Source organism: Micromesistius poutassou, assembly GCF_964030765.1.
Source record: "Micromesistius poutassou genome assembly, chromosome: 13".
Classification (NCBI taxonomy): Eukaryota; Metazoa; Chordata; class Actinopteri; order Gadiformes; family Gadidae; genus Micromesistius; species Micromesistius poutassou.
The window spans coordinates 11,367,572-11,381,233 of NC_140283.1; the positions used below are offsets into that span (position 1 = coordinate 11,367,572).

The 13,662-nt window shown below is 44.1% G+C and overlaps 1 protein-coding gene across 1 annotated transcript in view; it reads right to left on the minus strand.

Annotated features, from left to right (window-relative positions):
* The window catches only part of kiaa1549la (KIAA1549-like a), a gene marked incomplete at both ends in the record, with an annotated part of 57,557 nt that extends 44,433 nt beyond the window's left edge, over positions 1-13,124 (minus strand). The window contains one exon of the mRNA XM_084477889.1: positions 12,995-13,124. Coding sequence (XP_084334015.1) covers positions 12,995-13,124 — 130 coding nt within the window. The remainder of the gene's footprint in view (positions 1-12,994) is intronic.
* Positions 13,125-13,662: the final 538 nt, after the last annotated feature.

Consider the following 13,662-nt stretch of genomic DNA (forward strand, 5'->3'; position numbering starts at 1 on the left):
CTGCAAGTATTTCCGTTTGGACGTCTTGCCAGAGTCAAACTGATTCCATCAATGGAAGTCGTTAACGTTAGTCACGTTTTATTCATATGTTGATTGGTTTCCCTATGGTTATGTATGTATCATTCTTTTAATATTCCCTTTAGACCAATTGGCTCCTTCTCTCATCCACAGTGAGACAAGTCTCTACATATGCATCATATATACAGCCTCTTCAACCCTAATGGGTGAATCATCTCATCTTTGGGTTGAGACTTTAGTTGACAATACGTGGCATGCGCTTGAGCCACCAAGTCCAATCCGTGAAGCCATTAGTTGTGAGGCAAGATGTAGGCTTGGTCCATGGGGCCTTCTGTTTGATGCCACGGGTCGGTGGATCTCAGTAAGCCTGGGTTAATCATAATAACAACACTAACTTGCCTCAGATGTTCCTCTACGCATGGTTCAGCTCAGTGCAGACTGAAAACCCTGCACACTGAATAAACATGTTTCAGCTCAGTGTAGACTGAATGCCCTGCACACTGAATAAACATGGTTCAGCTCAGTGTAAACTGGACACTGTAATCTGAATACACAAGGCCACTTGCAGGGTGCATTTGTTTGTGTGTGTTTTTACCAATCGAATGGATCAAACGGTTTATTGATCAGACAGAAATGAGAAGTACAGATAGAGGAGTGGGAGCTGATTTGGTCGGAATGTGAGAATATGAGATGAGATTGTATGAGACCAAGACCCATGATTTGGCTTCATTTATTTCATAATGTGTGGCTACTGACCTTAACAATTTTCTAATAGCCAATCCCAAACTAGTCTGTGGAAGTGTGAACCTATTTTTGGTTTATTACATGTGTTTTCATTCATTCTGTATCGATCCTGTGTTTGTTCATAAACAGACGGTGGCATATCAAGTTACCAATGGCTCCTGTACCGTGACTAATATGATATGAAATTGATAAATCTATTACACGGGCCATTACTCCTACAACTGCTGCTCTCTGCATTCTACCTGACAGCTCTCAATCAATAATGTAGGAAGTGCTGATGTAAATAGAACGACAACAATATTGAACCCTGCCAAGATTAAGAAGTCACTTACTGGACATAATTTTGGTTCATAATATTTTCATAATGATAATGTTGAATAGAGTTAATAGTTTAATAGTTTGAAAGAAAATAAAGTCTAAAATAAAGCAAACATTATTATTTTCTGGCCCACTGAAGTGGCACTATATACCAAAATAAAAACAAGAAAAGAAAACCCAAAGAAACAAAGGGGTGAATTGTACTACACAAACTCACAAACACAGTATAAGGCATAAGGAGGTAGGATGGCTCCTCTGTCGCAGGGTCTCCAGCGACTCGCTAAGACAGTCATGTGATGTTAGCTTTAGGGCGCTCGCTAGGTCGCCAGTCTAGCATAAACAGAACTGGGGAGACATCCTGGGCTGCTGGGCACTTTGCTGAACACAGCCACACGTGTGTGTGTGTGTGTGTGTGTGTGTGTGTGTGTGTGTGTGTGTGTGTGTGTGTGTGTGTGTGTGTGTGTGTGTGTGTGTGTGTAGAGAACATAGAAATACATACACACAAAACTTAAGCATACACACACACACACACACACAGACAAACACACACACACACAGGCAAATTACGCTCAGTTGAAGCACTTTTTTATGTATAAAGTTCTATACAGTTACATCTTGCCCGGGGACACAGTGGACAGAGCATCATTTATACATGTGCCGCGCCCACCGTCTCCACACCGGACCGTCCTGTCGCTGCATGTGAAATGTTCTTTAAAGCTACAGACTACCTTCATTCAAGGTTGCGTGTGTTTCATTGGATTTTGGAATGGGTTTTCTATGCATACAAATAAGGAGAGATCGGGTTTTGGTATTGGTAATTATCTTTTTTTGCTTCCTGCTCTTATGCTGCTGTAAAGTTCACCCTTGTTTTGTGAATCTAAACTCTACCCCTGCATGTGGCTACATGCGGGTCCAAATCCTGACAGTGCTACCATCACATCTTTCGACGGCTACCGCAGCCGATCCTCCTGTTGCACGGTTACCCTATGCAATACCAGTCTTAACCACTCCAACCTCTGGAGGTCGCAACGTTGAAATCCTGGATGAAAGTGCCCCCACAACCCACCAATTAAAGTCATCCGTCCCAGTGAATCCCATCCTTCCCACGCTTACAACCTCCCCTCTCTGCCTTGTGTGTCGACAGTGCTGCCCGCAGGCATCAGCTTAAAACCTCTAAAGTAATCATGGTACCTCAACGGCGACCAGATAACATTTGCGGACCACGACCTCGTGGCCATCTCCCCGATCATGCAGATTAACCGGGCGGTACAACACGGGGGAGGTCAGAGTGTTCCAACCCAACGCCGTGCTCCCCCCGTTGGCTCTGTACGGCTGAGTCAAGGTGAGAGGCCTTTCTCTGGGCCCTTGGCATGAACTGCCCTCTGCCATCTGTAAATGAACTGGTGGTGGCGATGGCTTGGTCTGCATGGTAATCTTCACTCCCTTTGGGATGTTGAAGCCAAGGAGCGCTTGAAACTGAGGTGTCCCTGAATACCTGACCCAGCGGAAATGTGCTATTGTTTTACAGTATAGCAGGGTTAAGTTGGGTCAGCTTATACTTCCATTAAGGCTTCCATCCATTAAGGCTTCCATTCCATCCAGTAAATATATATACACAACTAGAAAATGTTTTATTGCAGCAATAAAACAAATGTCTTATTGCAGTCCTCGTGGGTGGGGGGGGTCAAAAAAGATTTAAATGAATGAACTAAAACAATGTGTGGTTGAACTCAACAAACTTAATGGAGATTGAAGCATCCCTCACATATGAATATGAAGCATCTCTCACTCACACACACAGATGCGTTTCCCACACTCTAGCCTATTAGATGTAAAACAAAGGGTATGAAAAAACGATGACATCACCTTCCTAGAAACAATATATTCTATTTACAAAATGAACACAAACACACTGATATCTATCTGCTACTAAGCTCTGCTTGAGTCACAGCAACTCATTGATGACAGATGAAGATAAATGTGTGTGTGTGTGTGTGTGTGTGTGTGTGTGTGTGTGTGTGTGTGTGTGTGTGTGTGTGTCTGTGTGTGTGTGTGTGTGTGTGGTTCACGGAGGGTTGGGTTGTGTCTGGGTGATGTGTCCGCTTCAACGAATCTCTGTGGATTATAAAGGAGTTTGGCTATTTCAGTCCTCACTGATTCTCTGTGTCCCTGTGTCACATTACTGGGGGCTTTCTAACAAGTAACCAACCCTTTGAGAGAGATATGTAGAATACACTGGATGAGTATAGAACATATCTCACAATAGCATACATTAACGTTTTTTACCCACGGTGGTTTTCTGGTCTAAAACTGTTCGGAGAGGATATGTCCGGGCAGGAATGGTGACGTTTGCTAAATAATTCATGAGGTGTTGTTTTACCTGCTTGGGGAGATAAAACAACAAGCGCAACAACGAACCAACAGCTGCTGTTGCCGCGTGTACCATGAGGCAGAATCTGAACTTCATCATATCAGATGACCTCTGCTGCTACCAACACTGTGCTGCAGACTCCACTACTCCTGGCTCCCCAGAGTATCAGCACCACCAGGCCCGGACTGGCCATCGGGAGCACCGGGAGTTTTCCTGCTGGTCTGGCCTGCTAAATGGCCCGCAAGCCGCAGATAAAAAAAAATTATAATTAAAAAAATATATATTATTATTATTATTTTTTGCCCGCAGTCAGGCCACTGATCTTACAAGCAGGCCAGGCCAGTGTTTCTAGTTGCGGCGGCGCGATAGCTCGATAACCTAGGTGGGGAACAACCAGGAGATCACAGCGACAGAGGGTAACTCAGTCTAAACACACACAAGTTGGAGAACTATCTCTCTCTCTCTCTCTCTCTCTCGCTCACACACACACAAAGGGAGCCGCATGTGGAGGCGGTGGAGGCGGGACCAGGCCATACAACTAATTGACAGCAGAGACGGCGAATAGAATGACACTTACTCTAGTTTGACACCCGTACACTTCATTCAACAACCTGCACCCACCACTGATTTTGTAAGTATATTAGTTATTTATTTAGTTATTTATTATTTAATAAATATTGGTTAAACGTTAGTCCTTGTGTCGTCTCCCTCCTTAATGATATGTACCTTTGGTTTTATTTGAGGTTCATAACAGTAAAATCGTAAATCGACTGCATTTATATAGCACTTTTATCCAAAGCCCTTTACAGTTTATGCCTCACATTCACACACCGTTGGCAGAGGCAACCACGCAGGGCTCCAACCTGCTCAACGGGAGCAATTAGAGTTAGGTGTCTTGCTCAAGGACACTACGACAGATTTGAACCCCAGGAGGAGCTGGACTCGAACCACCGACCTGTCGGTTGCTGGGCGAGGACTCTACCACCCGAGCCACTGCTGCACTTCCCTGAGACTACGGCAGTACATTGTACTAAGCAGTTGTTGGCTCATTAGTTTGTGATTCACATGCACTAAAATTCACCAGAAGGCAGGAAATTAAGTCTTTGTAACTAAAATTTTCCTGGTGGGGGACTCCCAGACCCCCCGCTTAAAAAGTGGCCTGACTGGGGCTATATTTCACACTATATTTCCTGGCCTGAATGATTTTCCCAGTCCGGCCCTGAGCACCACCATCGCAGCGCAGGACAACTGAACCTCACGTTGGTTTATTCTTCCTCTGAGATGATTATTCGAGTAAAAACCTAAAATGGCCATGGCTGAAAGTAATCAACCCAGGCGTCAAAGTGGTATCTCTACCTGGCTCTCCTCCAATCCGGCATGGAGTAAGATCACTTTTCATAACCCTGGTCGGAAGGTCATGAGGGCGAGCCTTGGCTGAGCTCACATGCCGCTCATTACTTTTATGCATTATGTCAACATGAATTATGTCGTTAGACCCGCGTTCCGGGTCTGGCGTCTTACGCTCGCTCACTCGGAGACCCGGCGCACGCTTGTTCTATTAGCTGGGAGCGCTGGTCGGTCATAGCTCACTGATAACCCTCAGCAAACAAGCTGGGGCTGGTCAGCATTCAGAACACACACATCTGTGTGTGTGTGTGTGTGTGTGTGCGTGTGTGTGTGTGTGTATGCGTGTGTGTGTGTGTGTGCGTGTGTGTGCGTGTGCGCATGGGTGTATGTGTGTGCGCTTTACAACATAAAGCATATGGCTTGAGTGATTTCATTACTGTTAAAACAATCCTCACAAGCATTAATCTTTATATGAAAGATTTACTCTTCAAACACACACAGTAACATTGACCAAACACAAATGCACATACCTTTATGTCGTTTCACGGTCAGAATTACTACTTTTTCACACTGCCACATAACCATAGTAACTAAAGCAATGGTGGTCATGATTATGGCTGTGAATTCAGTGCAGCAGAATAGGCGGGCGATGGAGAAAACAATAATTCCTCATCTGTCGTTACACAACACAGTGTTCCTGCGTGACCCTGCCTGTGTTGTAGGACTGGATGGACACGTAGCCTACTCCCTAAAGGGAAGGGCCTTCTGCAAGCCTACAGGACAAATATAGATTCCCAGTCATACCCAATATGTATTCTCCTTGACCTTTAGGATACAGTTGGAGGGAGAAGGACATGCTGAACAATGTGAAGAAGTACGACACATGCACACCCTGGCGCAGACAAACACGCATGCAAGCGCACGCATGCATGCGCACACAAACACAAACGTCCTTAAGGCCGTGTTATGTCTCACACACACACACACACACACATGTGCCAAACTATATGGAAGACATAATCAGACACAAAGACAAAAAATACTGCACACCAAACCCAGAGCGCCCTTCACACATATATGCAGTGTGTAGACTACCACCGTTACATGAGTGATATGTGTGAGGATGGTGGGGGGCGGGGGGGATGCAGTTAAACATGGTGAGTGGAAGGCAGCAGGAGTGGGTATAAATCCCGGTTCCTCAATCTCTCTTGCTCTCTCTCTCTCCCACCCTCCCTCTCTCTTTCCCTCATGATCGCTCTCCTTCAATCTGTCCCTGCCCGCCCTATCTCCAGCTCTGTCTGTAACTCAAAACCCCTATCCGTCTCCCCCCATCCCTCTCTCACTCATTCTCAATCTCTTTACTCTTCTCCCCCCCCCCCCCCCCCCCCCCCCTCCGCACTTCTCTCTTCCTATGCATCCATCTTTGCACCTCTCCCTCCTTCTCTCACTCTACGTACCTCTCTCTTCCCCTCCCCCTTCTCACTCTCCTCCCTCTCCCCCCCCCCCCCCTCTCTGTGTCTCGGTGAGCATTTGAGTGCATGTGAATTTTTCATGTGCTCCCTCCCGTGGTCTTCCTCATCCGATATGCCATCCTTTTTCATTCTCCCCCAGGTGGTAGACATCTTTGCTGCTTCTAGATGTGTCTATTAAGTCTCAGCAGGCTTCTCCAAACAACCTCCAATGGGCTTGACTTTTGCACTCTAGAAATAGTAATTTCGGCTTGTACTTTCCCTCGTCACTGCAGTTAGCAGGAGGTTATTTAAGGGGGAGGTTGACGCACTTCTTTTTTCATTGGTTAGGATGTTGTTTTAATGTGTACGATACGTGCCAGTGCCATGATAATTGTGGATAATTCAACAATTTGCTCTCTCTGTATGTCTTCTTTTCTTTTTCATTTTATTTCCATTTCCTTACTTTTTAATAATGTCAATCTGTATTATTATTTTTAACCAAAAGCTCCACTAGGGAAAAATGTAAATGAGCTAAAACACTATGATGCAAACATCAGATGACTGTCTCAAGCTTATCTATGTTTCTGTATCTGTCCCTATTCAAATAAACCTTAAATAAATAACTAAATAACAGATACTTTCATAATGTGATCACACCATCAAGGGAGAGAATCACACCATAGAGTGAGAGAAGGACGACTACGGAATGCTGTGATTGTTCCGGTCTTTCAAGGCTTACCTCAACGCTGCTGCAACCATTAGTTGATTAATTAGTCAATTACACGATCAACAGTGAGTTAATCGATCATAACTTTGGTAATCAACTAAGCATATTAGTCGTTTAATGAACAATTAAGTGAAAAATAAACACTTGCTGCTTCCTAGCTTCAGGAATGCATTGTCGCTTTACTCAGATAACTTCTGATCTGATTAACATGTCTTTCAGAGCACTATAATTAATCCTGCATTTTTTGATTGGCTACTTGTCCCACAAATAAAGAATATTGAAGACACTTTGTGCTCTTGGAGGTCAGTGTTATTTTATGACACCTTGCACATCAGGTAGGTAACATGTAATAATACGAATAATAATAATAGCACCCTTAAATCCAAAAACATCTTGCACGTGACGGTAAACGTCATTGAATGATCCAAAACCAAAGAGGAACCGTGTGTTCTGATAGCATCCCCCGAAGATGTATGGGTAATATGAACTGTGGCTAATTGGGATTAAAAATCTAATTATCCAACAGTGATTCATCCTTCCCACATGACTAGCAATCAGACCCCGCCATGCATAATACAATTAATGCACAAACTGGAAGAAATACTTAGCAGAGCTCTCTCTCTCGCTCTCTCTCCAGATGACGATTAGCGGCTGGGTGCGGCAGTGAGCTGTGTGTACGGTTATGACACTGGCCCAGAGGACTGGGTTAAACACCAGGGCATATACTGCCTGCGTCTGTGAATGTTTGTTTGTGTGTGTGCGTGTGTGTGTGTGTGCGTGTGTGTATTTTATCTTTTTATTTGCTGTCTCTTCTGTTTGTACTTTTTATATTTATTTTATTAGGGACTACGGATGCAAATTAGCAGCTCTGCTACAATCCAGCATGTTTACAGAGATGTTTAAACATCAATGTTCATTAATGTGCACTGTCCCTATTCAAAAATAAAGCATTTATTATTATTATTATTATTATTATTATTATGTGTATCTGTGAGTGAGTGAAATCACATCCATTATAATGGTGAGGGCATACAGACCGGCTAGTCCGATCGAGTGTCATGGTAACAAGAGGACTTTCATAAACTAATTTTATACAACCGTTAGTCCTTGCCACAGCGAAGCAGAAGATTGTGAAATTAAGGTAGCAAATTACTTTTACATTCAAACTAACCAAAGCCGTTGGAACTGTGTGAATTTTGACACGCAAGTATCAGTGACTTAGTGTCGATCCAACCTATATTCACACCATGTGAAACACGTCACAAATCAGTTATTTACTCAAAGCATGGGCAACCAATCCCAAGGCTGAATTTTTATCGGTAAATTTGACCATTCTCTAATTTGTTTTGATTGGGCTGTTCCACCCTCTTCGTAGAACAACGTTCTGCAGCATCCGTAATGACAGCTTCATTACGGTTGGATCAGAGCAGTGTGGAGACCCGCCGCCAACCAGGGAGCCACAAATCAGAGCAGCGGCCAAACAGCAAGCAGATAAACATGCGCAGTGGAGACGCACAGCACCCCCACCAAACCCCCCCCCCCTCCACCCCACTCTCCTCCCCATTCGCATCCTCCTCACACATGCAGGAAACACATCCTGGCAGCATTAACCATCAATATCAGCTGATTAGGTGTCATGTGAGATGAGACAGGAACGCAAAGCCAATAGGACTGGTGGATCATCCCCTGTAAGTGCTTTTTGCAGCGTATTAATCGCATGTTAAGTAATAGATCCTTTTCACACGGTGGCGTCATCGTACGACAAACACAGGTGTCGCTCAAAACATTAATTATGGGTGCGCTCCTTTCATGTAACCACGGCACAAGGAGTAGACACATCTTCACTTGATTGCATCTGCTCCCTGTGCCCCAGTAAATAATAGGAGCAGACCCCGAGAGTGTTTGTGAAAAGGGCCTACTCATTTGGTTTTCTGTGTGATATTCGGAATATGTGAACATCAGGAGGAGCCTGATGTCTGAAACCATTAGCTCGGGGCAACACTGCAAACCATCACATGAAAGCTAAATATATCTTATTTTTTTTGGGAAGGTTAATTCAATGAATCAACATATTTTTAAGAGCAAGGAAATAAAGGAGGAAAGAACGGAAGAAAGAAAGAAGGAAAGAAAGGATTGACTTGAGGCGAACATTCAGTGGGGCGGGCTGCCACAGGGTTTAACAGTTGTGTCAGTGCATGCTCTCATCACCGCCTCAACAGGAACTGTGCCTGATGGAAGCTGCATGCATTAAACACCGAATTCCACATGGTGCGACCTCTGTCAGCCCTTAGTGTCATGGAAATGTGGAAGCTCACGCAAGCTCTGAACTAGGACCACACAACTCTGGGCAGAGATGATTTATATCCGTTCTCTCTCATTAGCTTGCATACTGTGGAAATTTACAACGTAGGATGACAGGTTTTTATTTTTATTGATTTGCACCAATACACTCACGTTGAATTCAACATCAGCAAGGGATCAACATCAGCCAACATTTGACCAGGAATAAAAGGGACTGCAGTCTTTTTAACTTCTTCTCTCGTCTCCCTCCCTCTAGCAGACCACCAAAAGTGAACAAATGAGTACTTTTTAACAGTAACAGTCTTTCTGTTTGATACAAAGACCTTCTTTACACCTGAAATTAACATGTGTTTTGGAGACGTCTGATTAAAAACTGGTAGCCGAAAGGCACGTCGATGCCAGGTGTAAAAGGGGTCAATACACACTGTTGACCTTGCTTGCAACCTGTTAGTTAAAACACACAGGTGAACTCACACGGTTGCTTGCTAGACAAGGGTGAATGAATACCAAACATGTTCAAAAAAAATATGTACAAAAATCTACAAAACATAGACCTTGTGAAATAGATTCCCATCCAATTTAAGAGCAGTGAGTGCGGCCGCTGTAGGCACAGCTCCAGTCTGCGTGGATACAGTGAACCAGTTACATATCAGCCTTTTGATCAGTTCATTACATGGTTATAAATCAAAAAATGCGCTCCTTCACTCACTTGCCCTGGTGGGTCGCTAGCCTTTTTATCTGTCCGATAAAGAGCTGGTGACTGGTGTCAGCCAGTCGGGCTTGATTCTATATAGCACAGAAATATAAACTCTATTGGTCTACATTACGTAGGGATCTGTCATGGTGTCAGCTTAAAGCTAGGCAATTTGGAGAAAAAAAGATTGTAGTAGTAAAGATAGTAGAGTAAATTTGATTTGTAAAGAATCCGACTGAAAAAGATCCCACCCCTCCTGCTGCCTTTAAAAGCCACTCTCCCAAAACACATGAATAGCTCACTGGTTTTAGCAACAGGGCTGCCTAGTGGAAGACTCTGGTTATGACCTATGAGTGCCTGGGCAGAGGGTCAGAGGTAGCCGGGGTAGGTAGGGAGACAGACAGGAAGTGGCCGCCCAATCATTTCATTCGGGCCGAATGAAATGATTGCCCCGGCTTCATACAGGTTTGTGACAGCAACAGATAGCAATTCTTTCTTTCATAAAAATCTAAATAAATTGCCTACCCTACCTTTAAGTCACTACACTGTAAACAAACCAAAGTTGAGAGTAAGTGATGTCAAGCAATTGACATCACCAAGCCAGTCATTCTTGTGCCATGCTTATAAAGAATATATTTAAAAGTGTGAAAATCGGAACGCCATTCATTCATTAGTCATAAGCAGCTAACAGGGTTGATCTGAGCCTCATCAAAACCCAGACAGAAAGAAGAGGCTTCCGTTCGCACCCAGCCAGCGCCACAGCCTCCCATCTGACCCACTGTGCCAGTGTCTGACACTGATTATTAAGCAAGTGACTCTGACCTGACTCGTCCCGTGCTATTTTAATACCTGATTGGCAAGAACAAAGGCAAGAAAAGAAACAGCACTGACTGCAGAATGGTTCCCATGGTAACACAGTCCATCCAGTAGAATACAGCTAATGGGTGAGAAATGCGAGAATCTTTTAAGTAACCCACTTCACTGACACATGTTATATCCATACACACACACACGCAAAGAAAAACACCCACAAATATGTACTGAACTATCACCCTCAAGCCACTAGACCACAGAACTCTTTTATGAATGGTGAAGGGATAGCAGAGAAGAAACATGGCTCTTCAAGATGTTAAGTCGACTCTACTTTTATTCTACGTTTTATTTGCCATAGAAACCAGACATAAGCACAGATATCCAGTGTAGGAAACCTGCTGATAGTGAACAATATTATATAACTGTTCTGTAATACATGAGTGGAACATTCAACTATTTGTGTTGATTATGGTCAATTAGGCCAACATGTTATGAATCCCCTCCTTGAACAGCAGCAGTGCATTTTGGGTAGACTAAGCAGGTATTTCTGGTACCTGATTTCAGATGCGAGGGAAGTTCGAACAATGACTTGCATAATTTGACTGTTCTAAGGCGGGCCTGCAGGTGCAAAGCCCATCAGCCAGTCAGACCGAGACCGTTAACCACTGCGGCAGCCAGCCAGTCAGCAAGCAGGGTGGTCAGCCAATCAGCAAGCAGGCAGGCAAGCCCAGTCATTATGGAACAAACGAGTGAAGCAGGACAACAACTAGTCGGCCTAATTACGAGGGAAGGAGTCTGCGTCCAGCTGTTTAGCATCCGCACCCTGCCTCAGGATCCTGCCGCGGCTATGGTTGGCTGTTTGATGCCACGGAAACATCTGCAAGGCTGCACGTCTTTCAAGGATCCTTGCAACCAAAAACGTTCATCATTAGCGCAGTCCTTTGTAGTTATCTAGTTCACTGTTGAGTTGCAATCAGTGCATGAATACAAACTCCAGTGTTCTGTTTATCATGTTGTTCTAGGACATAGATATATGCTATGAACATAACTATTTTAAACAAAATATATTAAATATTGAAGTGAATCATCATAAATGATGTGTTTCAAACACCTCAAGTTCCATCCGAAGGCAGACTCTGAGGTAATAAACGTCTCATCCCCAAAAAGCAGCAGACGTCTGCCTGTTGGGAACAAAGCAATTGAATCAAATCTTTTTATGACCTGGGGTTATGCCAAAACTGAGACTTGAATGAGAGCGGAAGTCTCTGTGGTGTTGTTGTTAGGGCTCAGAGACACGCCTGGGATCAGTTATAATACCGTGAGGAGGTGGAGAAGGGCCAACACAACATATTAAAACAAATCAGATTGCACTGATCCGAATATATAGACCTACTCTAGATGCATCATTTAAAAATGTACTACTATTAATACTATTTACTATTAATACTAATGTACAAGTCAATTATTTTTCCCAAGGATGTTATTAAAATAATGTTTTATAATAATAGTAGGCCTAATATTAATATTAGTAAAATTGCCGTTATTGCTGGAGGTGTTGTTGTGATGGTTTTGTATGGTCTTGTACTCAGCAGCGGTTTAGTTTCCCTGATGGGTCTAGGTTCAAGTAATAAAGCCAATCTCACACAATGACTGAACTGTGAAGGCGCGCTTCTATTTTCGTCGTTCCCATGGCTAGCTGGCTGGCTGGCTGTTTGGCAACATAAATAATTCGTTGATATTGAATATGAAACGTCTTCCCTATAGACCTACAATACAAGGTGAGTGACCTCGGCGGTATGCGCCACTCTGGCGGGTCTACAGGGGCTGCTCGACGGTCGCGCGGACAACGCGTTCCCAACACCAAGACGCACGGCGCCCGGCGCGAGTCACCGCACAAGACCTGTGTGTATTTTGTGTTGTTATAATATATGTTTTAATGAACAAGAAAATACTAAAGTTACAATGATGGGAACTTAAATGTACACCAATGATGGCTACTGATTCCGAAATTAAGGGCTTGGTTATATACACACGCCAACCGTTAAAGTCATCAAGATCACGGGGGGAGAGTGCCCGGTGCACAGGAGAAGCCAGAGTGTAGGTCATCTGTTGATATATTATTGTTATGATATAACAACATGGCCAACATTGCAGTATGGAGACAGCAGCAGCACACATCGGGGTAGAGTTTGGTCACTATGGAGTCTTACCTTCGGCAGCTAGGGAGCAGTGCAGCAGCAACAGCACCAGGGTCCACACGGTCAGGGAACACCTGGCCAGCGTGCCATTCGTCGCCAGTAGCTTCTTTCCGTTTGTCGCCAAGCAAACCGGTAACCGCATCCCAAAATCGGGCCATTCCGTCAAGCCACCGAACCCCAAAACGGCTTTGTTAATGCTCTCCCTCAACATGGCTTAACCTGTGAATTCCGAATCGAAATTCTCTAATGGTGTTGCTCTTGTGAAATACATTTGATCAACCTGCTCCCAAGTATGGAGAAGCTACGATCTCTCCATGAGCTTGTTAAAGGAGACCAGAGTCCATGAAAGACAGATTGTGTGAATCCTGTGTGCTCCCTTAATGCGGCTGGAAAGCGCTCTTCATCGTTGAACACACATCGAGCATACGAGCAGTGCGTGTGTATTGTCTTCAGCAGCAGCAGCGTCACGTTGATTAATTATTCCGATTCATTCCGACCCTAGTCCAACAGTTTCATCATTCTTACATCTGGGCCGTGTCAGACGATGTTCTCTCTGGTTATTTACCCTTCCGCATAACCCGTGGTGCCATTAGAATACAAATATTAAGCCACTGATGACGCCAGCAAGGTCTGCCCAGAACATTTCTTTGGCAAATCGAGTCCTTGTGGAAAACAGGCGT